Source organism: Pinus tabuliformis, chromosome 1_2 (assembly GCF_031772625.1).
Source record: "Pinus tabuliformis cultivar Carrire ecotype Pingquan chromosome 1_2, CPIR1, whole genome shotgun sequence".
NCBI classification, from domain to species: Eukaryota; Viridiplantae; Streptophyta; class Pinopsida; order Pinales; family Pinaceae; genus Pinus; species Pinus tabuliformis.
Genome location: NC_142298.1, coordinates 541,993,317 through 542,005,994, shown reverse-complemented (window position 1 = coordinate 542,005,994; position 12,678 = coordinate 541,993,317). Strand labels below are relative to the sequence as shown.

Genomic DNA, 12,678 nt, shown 5'->3' with positions numbered 1-12,678 from the left:
GTAGTGGAGACAAATTGAGAAAATTTAGAAGCGTTTGATTACAAACAAATTTAAGATTAAAAGTGCAGTTCCTTATGCTATCTTGTTAAGTGAAACATGGACTGCTCCTATTGAAGCAATTGCTATGGTGCAAGTCACAAGGTATTTAAAAAAAAATGAGCAAATGGAAGAGGGTAGATGGCCTAAGGTCGTTTTAATGATAGATTGTGCAAGAGCAAAAAAACTTGGATGCAACAAAATAACAAATAGTTTAGTAAATGGGGTATTTGCTTGAATGCGTGTCCCATAAACAACAAAGAGATAAAAGCTTTTGTTATGGAAAAGTTCCACAAGCGTACTTGGGATAAGGAGCTAGGAAGAAAGAAAAATTACTATATTGCAGTGTTTAATCCCACTCATTGTCATCAACCAAAAGCATACATAGAGGTCAATATCTTGGAGAGCCAAAATTCATATTGCTTAGTTAAGGACTAATTCTCATCAACTCCGTTGTGAATAGGGCGCTGGAAAAGGCCAAAGGAAGTGTGGGAGCAAAGAGTATGCATTTTTTGTTCTTCCGGAAAAGTGGAAACAGAAAAACATTTCATTTTAGAATGTGAGGCCTTCAAAGACAACAGGGAAAGTTATGCAGATATGCTGGTAGCTAGATCTTGGGATAATCTAATTTAGCGAGGGGTTTGTCGAGAAGCTGGGAGCATTTATTTTGAAGCTTCATAGAAAAAGGGCGAATACATCAAGCAGATGAAAAAACAATCTGTCCCATAAACTATCTTTACATGGACGTTAAAATAATTTCTTTCTTCTTTCTTTCTAATGATTAAATAACTTCCCTAAACACTTTAATCAATAATGAACTGCTCTCCAATTTAAAAAACACTTAAAAAAACACTAAAACTACACAATACCCTCAAAGAAATAAAGCAAAACACTTCAGTGAAAAACCTGAAATCTACAAAAATGCCCAAAGAAATAGAGCTTTCAAGCAATTAAAGACGTAATCAACACAATGCTTATTCATAACTCAGCAAACCCATACCAAAAGCATAGAAACCTTTGTGGCGAAGCAAGCGCAACACGGTCTGAGAGACTATCCGTGTTTTCTCGTCGGCGGCATTACAATCAATTGAAAAATAAGAAGATTTATCTCTCTAGATAAAATCAATTATTAGTTCGATTCCAAGGAAGAAGAGATATTCCATGTTATCGTATTTGTCTACTAGTAAGCATTTTGTATTATAATCTACCAGTCTCCTCGGCAAAAGCATTGTCCTTGTAACTAACCACACCAATCAATCAGTCCTGGGGATCTTATACCTTTCTTGCTTGGAATGGTATAATTAATTTTTATTTTTCAACTCCATTATTCGACAGCCACAGGAGAACCAGATTTCACGGTTTCTTAAAACAATTTTAGAATCGGATCTGAAGATTTCCGTGTCCAAATCGGTGATCGAAAATAGAGAATTGGGTTGGTCTTAAAACATTAATTTATCTGAATTATGTTTTTGATGGTTTAATTTTTCTGAAGAATTTGTGATGGAGAAAAGCCCTGGACCCAAAATGGAGATGCACGATTTGGCAGACGATGCCGATTACGCGGCCTCGCAACAGGAGGTGAATAGGTCTCCTGGATTCTCCCTACGAAAGGTAGACGTTATTGTTTTTCTGATTTTTATGCTCCTTTTGTTTTAATTGGACAAATGGTTCTTTAACAGTGAAAGGTTCAGGGTTGGCATCGTTTTGGGATTTCATTTGCGTAGCCTTGTGGAGTTTGGAATGCATGGATTGTTCACAAGGATTAATGCACAATTCACCAGGGTTTTGGGAATAATCAAAATATGAAGACCTTTTGTGCATTTGTAACTGCAGGAGGGTTTTAATTTTAATTTGTAAATTAATTTGTCTGTTGATTGAAATTCTTTCAAACTGAGCTGTTCATCCCTACCCAATATGCGCATACCAGCAAGTTCATATGCCAACTTCAATTCATGCCTGATGTTGGAGAATGGCCAGATTGCTATGAGTGAAATTGTATGTCGATGGACTGCAATGATCACAAATTTCTAAGTAGTCCCTGCAGACCTCCCAAGCCACAGTGACGATGGAATTATGGTTGATCTCGGAGCTTCACCTTATCACAATCAAAATATTATTAAGTAGATGACATTAGTTGTAACTAGGACATCTCCTGCACTGGGCTTCGCCATCTCAAAATCAAAATAATAGAATGTAGATGACATTAACATCTCCTATTCTTGTCTGCTGTTCTGGAGCATTCACTGATACTGTATTGTCCAAGGCATGTAGTTCCAGCATTAGCATCTATATTAGCCGGCTCGTGCTGCATACATGGGCACTAGCTCTAATTAGGTGGGGATTTTACATACCGGAAACAAGGAATGGGAAATGAAACAGGAAATAACAATGGAAGGATAAACAGGGACCAGAGGATTTTGGGATAAGAAACAGCCCCCTTCACTATGCATATTATATACATAATAGATAATTTAGTGAATCTAAATTCTCTCAAAACTCCAAAATATTTTACTATATGTATGTATTACTGTTTTAAATCAAATTACATTGCTTTGGGCAGAAAAACACCCAAAAATAATTTCTGTTTATTGACATTTTCCCGGAGAAATGTATGCTCCCGTGCTGTTTTTGGTAACTATGCTTTACCGGCCATCTGATTTGCAGCCAGTGTGGGCTGGAAATGCTGTATTATTCCAGTCATTTGGGCCAAGCGATAAATAAATATCTATTTCAATAAAAATAACTATGGTCCCTGCTAGCTCCGTGAAGATAAAAGCCTTCAGAAACTTTTCTTAATTCCTAGCTTTGGAACATCCTTCAAACATATCGTGACAGTTTGTGAGTCAAAGTTAGCTCAATGCGTAGTTACATGGGTACATTCCTTTCCCCATAAGCCATAACTATACTCACCAAACCCACATCCCGATGACCTCCTTTACAAAGGAAAAATGATGTACCTGCCCTCCGTACCCGTAATGCAAATGCTTTCAACCTTAGTGTACACATACCTGTACCCTACCCGGATGTACTCATGCAGCATGTAATGAGCCTATTTTTTTTTTGCCGATGACGTGCAAAAGGGGAAAATAATCTCCTTGCTTTTGTACACACGGTCAAAAAGATGCTGGTTAGGCCGATGAGTAAGCTGTAGTCTATCTGTTAGATGTTTTGGAGGTTCTTCTGGTCTATTTTCTGGTCTAATTTGCCCAGATTTCGTCAAGGATTTGTTGGCATTACAAGTTTGAGTGTCTAATTTGCCCAGATTTCGTCAAGGATTTGTTGGCATTACAAGTTTGAGTTGTGAACTCTCCACAATCCAAGTGTCCCAGGGGTTTTACAGGATGCTGAATCCATATATGCAGTCAAAAAGCCATTGTAAACAACAAGCCCACATTTGACTAAATTTTTTTTTGCTGGTTTCTGGCCAAAAACTCCAAAACGTCTGATAGTTAGACAACACTGATGAATATTAGATAGTATGGATTCTTGCCATCATGATAGTGCTCTACGATCACTGCAGTCACCAGTGGTTTTGTTTTTCATTAAGGTGAGGCAACTATATATGTTGATGACCCTTTTAATGTCTTTACACAATGTCTTGAAGCCTTTCAACAGTCAAACCAGAGAATATGTATGATGTTTTAATTGATAAGCTGCCCAATTACAATTTACATCAGAACTCTGCGCATAGTAGGCTGTCTTTCAGCCAGTGTATTCAGATGCCGTTTTGACAACTTATCATTGCCATGACACTATATCCTTCTCATCTGGAGAAACGTAAAATTTAATCCAAATCATCATTTCAATTAGGATGTTAAATGGCATATTCCGTCACTAACTGTGGGTTCTTAACAAGGTAGTCATAAGCTAACTTAATGGCCATCCATTAAATGACCACCCTAAAGTGAAGCCTGCTATGTTTATCTCTGTAATGATAAAGTTTTGTTTCTTTTTAATTGCTAATGCGGTCGAATGGTGTCTTCATCCCACTTGTTTGTTCTTGCAGCTATCAAGAAACAAGCAGCAAAGGAAGGATTCGGTGAAAGACCCAGGTAACTGTTCTGGGCCTGATGGGTCTGAGGTTGTTTTTGTGAAAGACAATGTAACAATTCATCCTACACAATATGCGTTTGAACGCATTAATGGGCGTCTGCGTCTTATCAAACAAGGCTCTTCATTGTTCATGGTAGGGTGTCTTCCTGAGTCCTAGATACTGTTGAATGCAGGAAATTATTTTGCAAGCTTATCGTGGCAGTTGGTAGTTGCATGCAATAATTCAAAGTTATTTGTTTATTGGATGCATTAAATCAACAATGAGACTAAATCAGACATGTTTGTGAAAATAATTCATGGCAGACATGGATTCCTTATAAACAAAACAATACTGTGAGGGATGGCATGGCTCGTATATTAAGTAAGATTTCTGAGAAAGGTATGATGGAATTTTATGACTGCTGCTTGTGTAAATAGAAATATTGTAAACACATCTATCCAGGCCTTTTTGAAGTTTATACCATGTTCAATTTATTGTAATTCTTTTTTATGTATTCCCCTGCAATTCACAGATCGAAACTTGTATACGATACGTGCTGTGCCATTGTCAGAAGTTAAATCTATTCGCCGGCACACGCCACCTCTGGGATGGCAGTTTGTCATTGTTGTTCTCACATCTGGTAAATTGCTTAAGCATACTGTCTCTAAGCAAAATGCCGATTGCCATTTGTTTCTATATAATTATTAACACTTTAATTCAGAACTTGCCTTAAAACTAGTACACTGAAATAAAATGACCTGGTTGGTAGGATATGGAACTTTTTACATCATGAATTTTGAGGATATTTTATCTGTTGGATGTGGTGCATTACTAAATCTTTGAGAATTTTATTTCTCTACGTTATAGAACTTCAAATTGTTGGTTCTCCCTTTTGTGCTTAGTACCATTTCTTCTTTGCAGGCCTTGCTTTTCCACCATTGTACTTCTATAATGGAGGTGTTCGTGATTTTCTTGCCACTTTGAAGGAGCATGTTTTTCTTGTCAGGTTATATGTCTATTCTTCATACATATTTCATGTTCTGGAATTTTAATATCTATATAATTTTCATTTCATCTTTCAGAAATAATGAGGAGATTTTCTTGTTAAAGCTCTGTGCTTTTATTGTTACTACCTGCATTTTCCTAAATCTTGGAATAAGCAGCAGATGTCTATTGAGTGGCAATGACTTCTCAGTAAACCATAGCACACATAGGAGGATTTTGCATTAATTTTAGAGAGCTCCTAGACATAGTAAAACTAGAAAAGGAACATCACAGTCAATTTCTTGCAATATTTATATTAAAGGCCAACTCTCGAGTCTAAAGATGTCCCTCTGTAAAACCCTGCTAGTTTGGAATTTAGGCCACTGGCAGGCTTCTATATACCAAACACTGAACCATATGCCTTTTTTCAACAGAAAATAAACATGCATCGAGATATATCCACATAGGGGATCTTATCCATAGAAAAGGAATTCACTATCATTTGGTTGCAGAATTTATTCCATGTTTGTTAGTGTTGTCTCCTACAGTGCAGTGTTCTGCACTTAAGCGGTTTCAAGCTACTAACCCGGCACAAATTAATTATTGATCTTTGATAGTTAGATGCTATCCTAGTTGTATGAGCAGTGTGAATTACTGCAAGGTTCTGATTCCTGAGCAAACTTTATATAATTACAAGCTTTTATTGGGATAAACAAAAGTAGGTCAATGGGACTAAAAGCTACAAGTCTTCATATTGTTACCTGAATCAGTGAATTAGGTCCATAGAAGACTGTTCATTAGGAAGAAAGTAGCATTTTGGAAATTTCTCCAAGGGGAGTTGAGAATGTAGCTCATGGCTATAGGAGATGTCAGTGACTAAAAAAAACAAATATTCATGTATAGGGGCAAAAAGAAATAAAAGGTCCTCCTCCCCTCCCACAATGCACCATTTACATATTGACAGAGCAAGATAGGGTTTTTGGAATTGGAGCTTGAGTTGAGGAGGAAGACTGAGAGGGTTGCTTGGGAGCTTGAGGAGCTTGCAAGGGAGATTGGAGCTTGGGATTGAAGGCTATTGGAGAGCCAAAGAGGTAGGGTCTAGACTCTAATCTAACATTTGTGTTTTTTTTATGTTCATTGGTCAATGAAAATTTTCTCTTCTCTCTTTCTCATTCCCATTCCTCCATTTTATTGTAGGGAAAAAACGATAACTCCATCAAAGTTTGAAACTTCAAACATGATGGGTATGTGGCTTGGCATTCTCTTGTTGGTTCCTCTTTTGGTTATGATGATGTTGGGGAGTAAAAGGAGGAATGATGAGGATGATGTAGAAGTGGGTAGTGGTGGAATAAGAAACCCTAGAGAAGAGGATTATCGTGGTGAGGAGGAGGAGGATAATGAGAGTGGAAAGCAAACCAAACCCCATTGTGGAAATATGTTTCTAGGCCTTCAGAAGGGAAAGGGGGTGGAACCACTAAATTTACATGCCTCCATTGCAAAAACACTTACATAGATTCATACATCCATGCTGGAAAGCATCTTTGTGGGAAAATGGCATGGGATGGAAATAAACAAATAGGAATCAAAACTTGTGGAAGTGTGTCACAACAACGAAGCGCCAAATACGTAAAGGAAGAGGAAGAAGCCCAGTACAAATCTAAAAGATCAAGGGGTGACTTTGAAGATGACACCATTAGCCCACCATCACATAGACTAAGAACTCCATCAACATCCACCCTTTGTAGTGGATATGGAGGCACAGGCACAAACATCCCTTTAAGGCGCATAACCATATCATATTTCCTTGATCAAGGGTGTAGGGATGATGTGGATGCAAAAAATTTCTGGTTTTTCTATGCATGTGGGATGTCATTCAATGTTCTTCACTCACCTTATTGGCATGAAATGGTTTCTGCCATCAATGACGCCCTTAAAGGATACAAGACCCCTGGGTATGACAGAGCTAGAACTGTGGAACTTGATCATTAAAAAGCCAAACTATCACATGTTAGGTTATTCCGACACATAGGAAATAGTTAAGTATAACTTGGTCTAGTATAGAGTTAGGTAAAGTGTGTTTCTTTACTATGTACTTTTGTAACTTACAATCCGACGATCACGATATGTTCTAGACATGAAGTGGTCCGGTGGTTCATTCTCTCTTCGGTATTACCGACGCTTGATTCGTGGCTTAATACCCGATTGGTCCATGATCTCTATTTAAAGAGCATGGAGGGTCATTTGTATGGTGACCGTTCATGAGAGAAGCTTATTTAAATTTTCATTTTTTTATTAATAAGTTGCCTGAAGTGGTCGTGTTGGCTCAGGCCGTGGACTGTTTCCCTCTTTGAGGGTTTTAACCACGTCAAGAATACTGGTGTATTGATCTGTGATCTGTTTGTGAGCAGTGCCTTTTGGTGTTCTATCTGAGAAACTTACCCTGCAAATTCCTACATGGTATCAGAGCTATTTGAGGGCCACATCCGTTGGTGATCCAAATCCGAAGCCGATACAACTGCATCTGACTGTCATTTCCTAGATCTACTGTTTTTGATTGCTTTTGAGCCGAGAGGACTGCTCTATTGTGTTAGGAGCATTTGTTCCAGAGAGGAACCCCTTTTGTTTCACGCGAAAAGGTTTCCAGTAGCCCTAGCTACGTCATTTTTAAGATCTGGAGGTATACAGTTTTTATTTGTAGTTTTAGTTATTCATCTCTCTATTTATTTCGGTTTATTTAGCTCTCTGTTTTTTATTACCGGATCTATACTTTTCATTTCTGCATATGCTCTTTGCCCTGCGACTCTGTGCGATCTGGGCAAATCAGAAACAAAAAGGAAGGATTTTTCTTATGCGTATGTTATTTTCCGTCGCGCTTTAGTGTGATCTCGGAAAATCAGAAACATCGAGTTTCTGGCGAAAGCTAACTTCAAGCCATAAGGTTTGGTTTTTTTCGCATGTCCGTGTTGGGTTGTGTGGTTTTTTGTTTTGTAGGGAAAAAGGGCTTTTTCAAGTAAGCTCGCACCCCAAAGCTTCAGTGACAAAAAAAAACCCCCTTTCTCTTTTCCAAAAATTACTAACCTTTTAAACTAGCTCACTTGGTCCAAAGTTACTTTATGAGAATAGAGGTCTTGGGTCCAAATCTTTCTTTTTGTTGAGTTAGTTTTTCAAAAAGCACATGTAAACTATGTTTTAAAGTTACTTTATGTAAAAATGTTCTCACCCATGATAAAAAGTGAGTCACTTGTACTTCTAAAGTTTCTTTATCTTTTATTTAAGTTACAATTTAATGATTAGCTCATAAAGTACCATTGTAAAAGTGACTTTCATTTATTTATAAAAGTGGGTCACACAAAATATTTTTTTTAAAGTGAGCTAATTAGATTAAGTTTGGAAAGAGTGGGGGGGGGGGGGATTTTTTAAAAATATAACATTATCATTCACTTCCGCACATTCACGCACTTCGTCGACATCTTCAACAACTTTTCTTCAAAAAGCCATAGTTTCTTCATCCGGAGGCCGTTTTCAGAGCCGTTTTTTTTGAATTGGCTTAATTTTTGGAGATCTTTCCATTGGAACACTTAGTTTCAGCATCTACAGCTTCAGTTTCTATTAAAATGTAAAGTCCATGCCAAGTTATTCTTGACAACACCAACTACTTCCAATGGTGGTCCTACATTGTGGATTTACTTAAAAGTAAAGGTCTTTACAGGATAACCTCAGGCCAAGAAACTAAACCTAAAGATGAAGATAAGGTAGCCAAATGGGAAAATAGGCAAGATCAAGCATGTGGGTTGATAGGGATGTCTATTTCTCCAGACCTTAGATTCCATATCGCTGAACTTGATACCCCTAATGAAGCATTGAAACAACTCATTAAAGTTTTTGGAATTAAAAATGAAATTAGAGCCCATCAACTCGAAAATGAGTTGCTTACATTGGACCCCAATAACTTTTATTCCATTGAAGATTTTTTGTCCAAGTTCAAGACCCTTAGACTTCTCTTGGAAGGTGTTAGGTTAAGAAAGAAGATGACAGCCTTATCTATTCCATTCTTATTAAGTTGGGACCAGCGTACTCTGTGTTTGTTTCCACCTTCCATTCTACTAGAGAAGCCTTTATTTCTCAAGGACAAGATTACAAGTCCTCCTCTTTTGATGCTTTTTGTGATTCTTTAATAAGAGAACAAGAAAAACTCTTACATCTTGGTCTTCTTAATCTTGGAAACTCTTCTAAGAAAGCTTTAGTTGCCCAACAACAACCAAATTCAAAGAATCCTAAGAAGCAGTATCCTAAAAAGAATGGTCCTAAACCAAACAAGGGTCCTAAGCAATTTCAATTTCAAAATGAAAAATCAATTCAACAAAATGATAAGGCAAATAAAAACAAAGGGAAGAAGACTGATAGACATTGCAACTTTTGTAATCGAGATGGCCACTTAGAATCCAAATGCTTTAAGAAGATGGAAGCCTTAGAAGCAACAATGAAGAAGCATAACATCCATTTGGAGCACTTTTCAACTTCATCTTCAGGAATAACACCTTTTGCATGTGGTTGTCAAGCATCTTGGTTTGGTTATGCACTAAATGTATCTTTTTCTTCTCATTCTCATGAGTGGCTCATTAATTCTGGAGCTTCTTATCACATGGCCAAAAACAAAGCCATGTTTTCTTCTTTAAATGATTGTAACACCAAAAATATATATGTTGGTAATGATAGATCTCTTAGTGTTGTAGGGACTGGAACTGCTCATCTAGACAATGGTCAGTTTAATGATGTATTATGTGTTCCAACTTTATCCTGCAACCTTCTATCTGTATATCAGATAACTCATTTAGGTGATGGTAAATTTTTTGAATTTTCACCTCATGATGTTGTAATTAAGGACCTAAGAGATCCTAGACAGATTTTAGCTACTGGCATGGCTGATGATTCTACAAGGTTGTATAAGTTTAACAACTTTGGGTCATCAACTCTTCCCTCGATATTTGTTGCTCATAATGATGAAGTGAGCAAACTTTGGCATGAGCGATTTGGTCACTTAAACTATCGCTCCCTTCAAAATCTATGTAAAGAAAATATGGTGACAGCTCTTCCTATGGTATCTTGCAGAGATGGTGTTTGTTCCGGATGTGTACTTGGAAAACATCATCGAGATAGTTTTGAAAAACGTGCCTCTTGGCACGCCTCAGCCCCTTTACAACTTGTGCATAGTGATTTATGTGGTCCACTTCTAGTTGTTTCATTCTCTGGCTACAAGTGTTTCTTAACTTTCATTGATGATTTCTTCAGACACACTTCGATATACTTATTAAAACTCAAGAGTGAAGTATTTAATATGTTCTTGGCCTTTAAGGCCTTTGTTGAGAAACAATTTGGACATCAAATTCTTAAGCTAAGATTTGATAATGGCGGAGAATATGTTAAGAACAAATTCATCAACTTTTGTATTGAGCATGGAATTTAAATGCAACATACTCCACAACAAAATGGTGTAGTTGAAATGAAGAATCGCACCTTAAAGGAAATGGCTAATTGTATGCTTCAATCTAAAGGACTTAGTCTTAATTTTTGGGCAGAAGCAATTAACTATACAAATTACATAGTAATCGCACTCCTACTAAGGTTTTAAAGAATATCACTCCAGAAGAAGCATGGAACTCAATTAAACCATATGTAAGTCACTTTCATGTTTTTGGAAGTGAAGCATGGGCCCATATTCCTGGTGAGAAACATAAAGCCTTAGAACCTAAGAGTGAAAAATGTATTTTTGTTGGATATTCTGAAGATGTCAAAGGATATAGACTTATTCCACTTAAGTCCAAAAATGTTATCATTAGAAGAGATGTAAAGTTTGCTGAAAATATATTGGCCTACGAGCCTAGTTCGGCGGATGTGCCACCTCTCTCTATCCCTTCTACTTCTGAAAATATTTCTTCTTTAGATGATGACAGCGAGGATGACAATCCTCCCCCACCTTCTCAAGATCCTCCTTCATCTCCTCAGCTTCCAAAATGGGTCCGTGCTACTCGAGATGCAGCAGGTGCTCTTGCAGGTGATCCTACAGATCAACGACATACACATTCTCAGTTCGATAGAGCCTCTTCTTTATTGGCTCAAGCTTTAGCGAATTATGATCCTGACACCTTCGCAGAAGCTTCAGTCCATCCAGATTGGGACACAGCTATGAATGAAGAATATCGTTCATTATTGGCAAATGATACATGGGATCTTGTTCCTTTTCCAAAGGGACGAAAACTTGTTAGATGCAAATGGGTTTACAGAACCAAGTTTGGATCAGATGGAAAAGTTGCTAAACATAAAGCTCGTCTTGTTGCTAAGGGTTTTTCACAAGTTGAAGGCATTGACTATACTGAAACCTTCTCCCTTGTTGCCCAAATGAACTCTATCCGCCTTGTTATTTCCCTTGCTGCCTCTTTCAAATGGGAAGTCCATCAGATGGATGTTAAATCTGCCTTCTTGCATGGGGACTTGCATGAAGAAATCTATCTGGAACAACCTCTTGGCTTTATACAAACAGACTCCAGCCTTGTATGTTGGCTTAAGAAATCCCTTTATGGTCTCAAGCAAGCCCCTCAGGCTTGGTATGCCAAAATGGATAGCTTTCTTTTAGATACTGGCTTTTCTAGGTGTCATTCTGACAATACTGTTTACACCAAGAAAGTGGGTAAGTATCTTATCATTCTTGTTCTTTATGTTGATGATCTTATCCTTACTGGTAGTGATCCCAACCTTATAAGCCATGTGAAGTCCATGTTGGCATTATGATACAGGTGTTGTCCTTGATGGAAACTCAGTCAGAGGTATGATACAGGTGGCAACTCAATCAGATGACAGATCATAGTACAACAGGTCAAGAGAGATATATACGCAGGTTAACCTTGATGAAAGTGCGTATACACGCGGATGATTAGAACAGAAGACGCGTATACGTACACACGCAGGTTCACAGGAGGAAAGGCGCGTACATGTCGGAAAACTAAGTTTCGGTCCGTGTTATTTGATCCATGGTATTTTGGTATTGGTCCATGGTATTTGTTCCGAAGTGTTGACCCCAAGTATTGGGTCCAAGGTATTGGTTCTAAGTGGTTTTGGACCATGGTATTGAAAGAGGCCTAAATCTATATAAGGAGAAGATCATTAGGCCAAAGGGTGGAAGTGCAAGTGATATATATTTGATGAAGTGTGAGATCTAGTATGCTGGTTATGGGTTTGTGATGCTTTGCTTGATCTGAACCAAGGATGCATTCATGTGGATGATGATGAATGATGGATCGAGATCTTAAGGCTTGGAATGTTTTTCATTATAAGGTTTGATTATGGATAGACTAGATCTGAATTATTGATGCATGTTTTATTGTATGAATGTTATGATCTGGGTATGAATGATGTCTGGAACAGCTGCAAAGTTATGAGTAAATATTTGCAGATCTGTACGCGGGTTGGCTTTGGTGAAAGCGCGTATGTACGCTGGTTTGGTTCTTCATAGTAGCGTATACATTATGAGATATGATATTTGAAGTTGCAGTTGGATTTGGTTATTGTTGCAGAGTTTTGTTGTCTGTTCTGTGTTCTTATGACTTTGTTGTTGACAGGGTTTCAATGTT

General features: G+C 37.7%; 1 protein-coding gene across 2 annotated transcripts in view; it reads left to right on the top strand.

Annotated features, from left to right (window-relative positions):
* Positions 1 to 1,052: 1,052 nt before the first annotated feature.
* The window catches only part of LOC149206733 (RabGAP/TBC domain-containing protein), a 47,425-nt gene continuing 35,799 nt past the window's right edge, over positions 1,053 to 12,678 (top strand). The window contains exons 1-5 of one of the 2 annotated variants that reach the window (XM_089395551.1): positions 1,053 to 1,647; positions 4,043 to 4,222; positions 4,393 to 4,468; positions 4,602 to 4,709; positions 4,991 to 5,075. In XM_089395551.1, coding sequence (XP_089251677.1) covers positions 1,537 to 1,647; positions 4,043 to 4,222; positions 4,393 to 4,468; positions 4,602 to 4,709; positions 4,991 to 5,075 — 560 coding nt within the window. In that variant the 5' untranslated portion in view covers positions 1,053 to 1,536. The remainder of the gene's footprint in view (positions 1,648 to 4,042; positions 4,223 to 4,392; positions 4,469 to 4,601; positions 4,710 to 4,990; positions 5,076 to 12,678) is intronic. The other variant, XM_089395552.1, reaches the window with a different exon arrangement.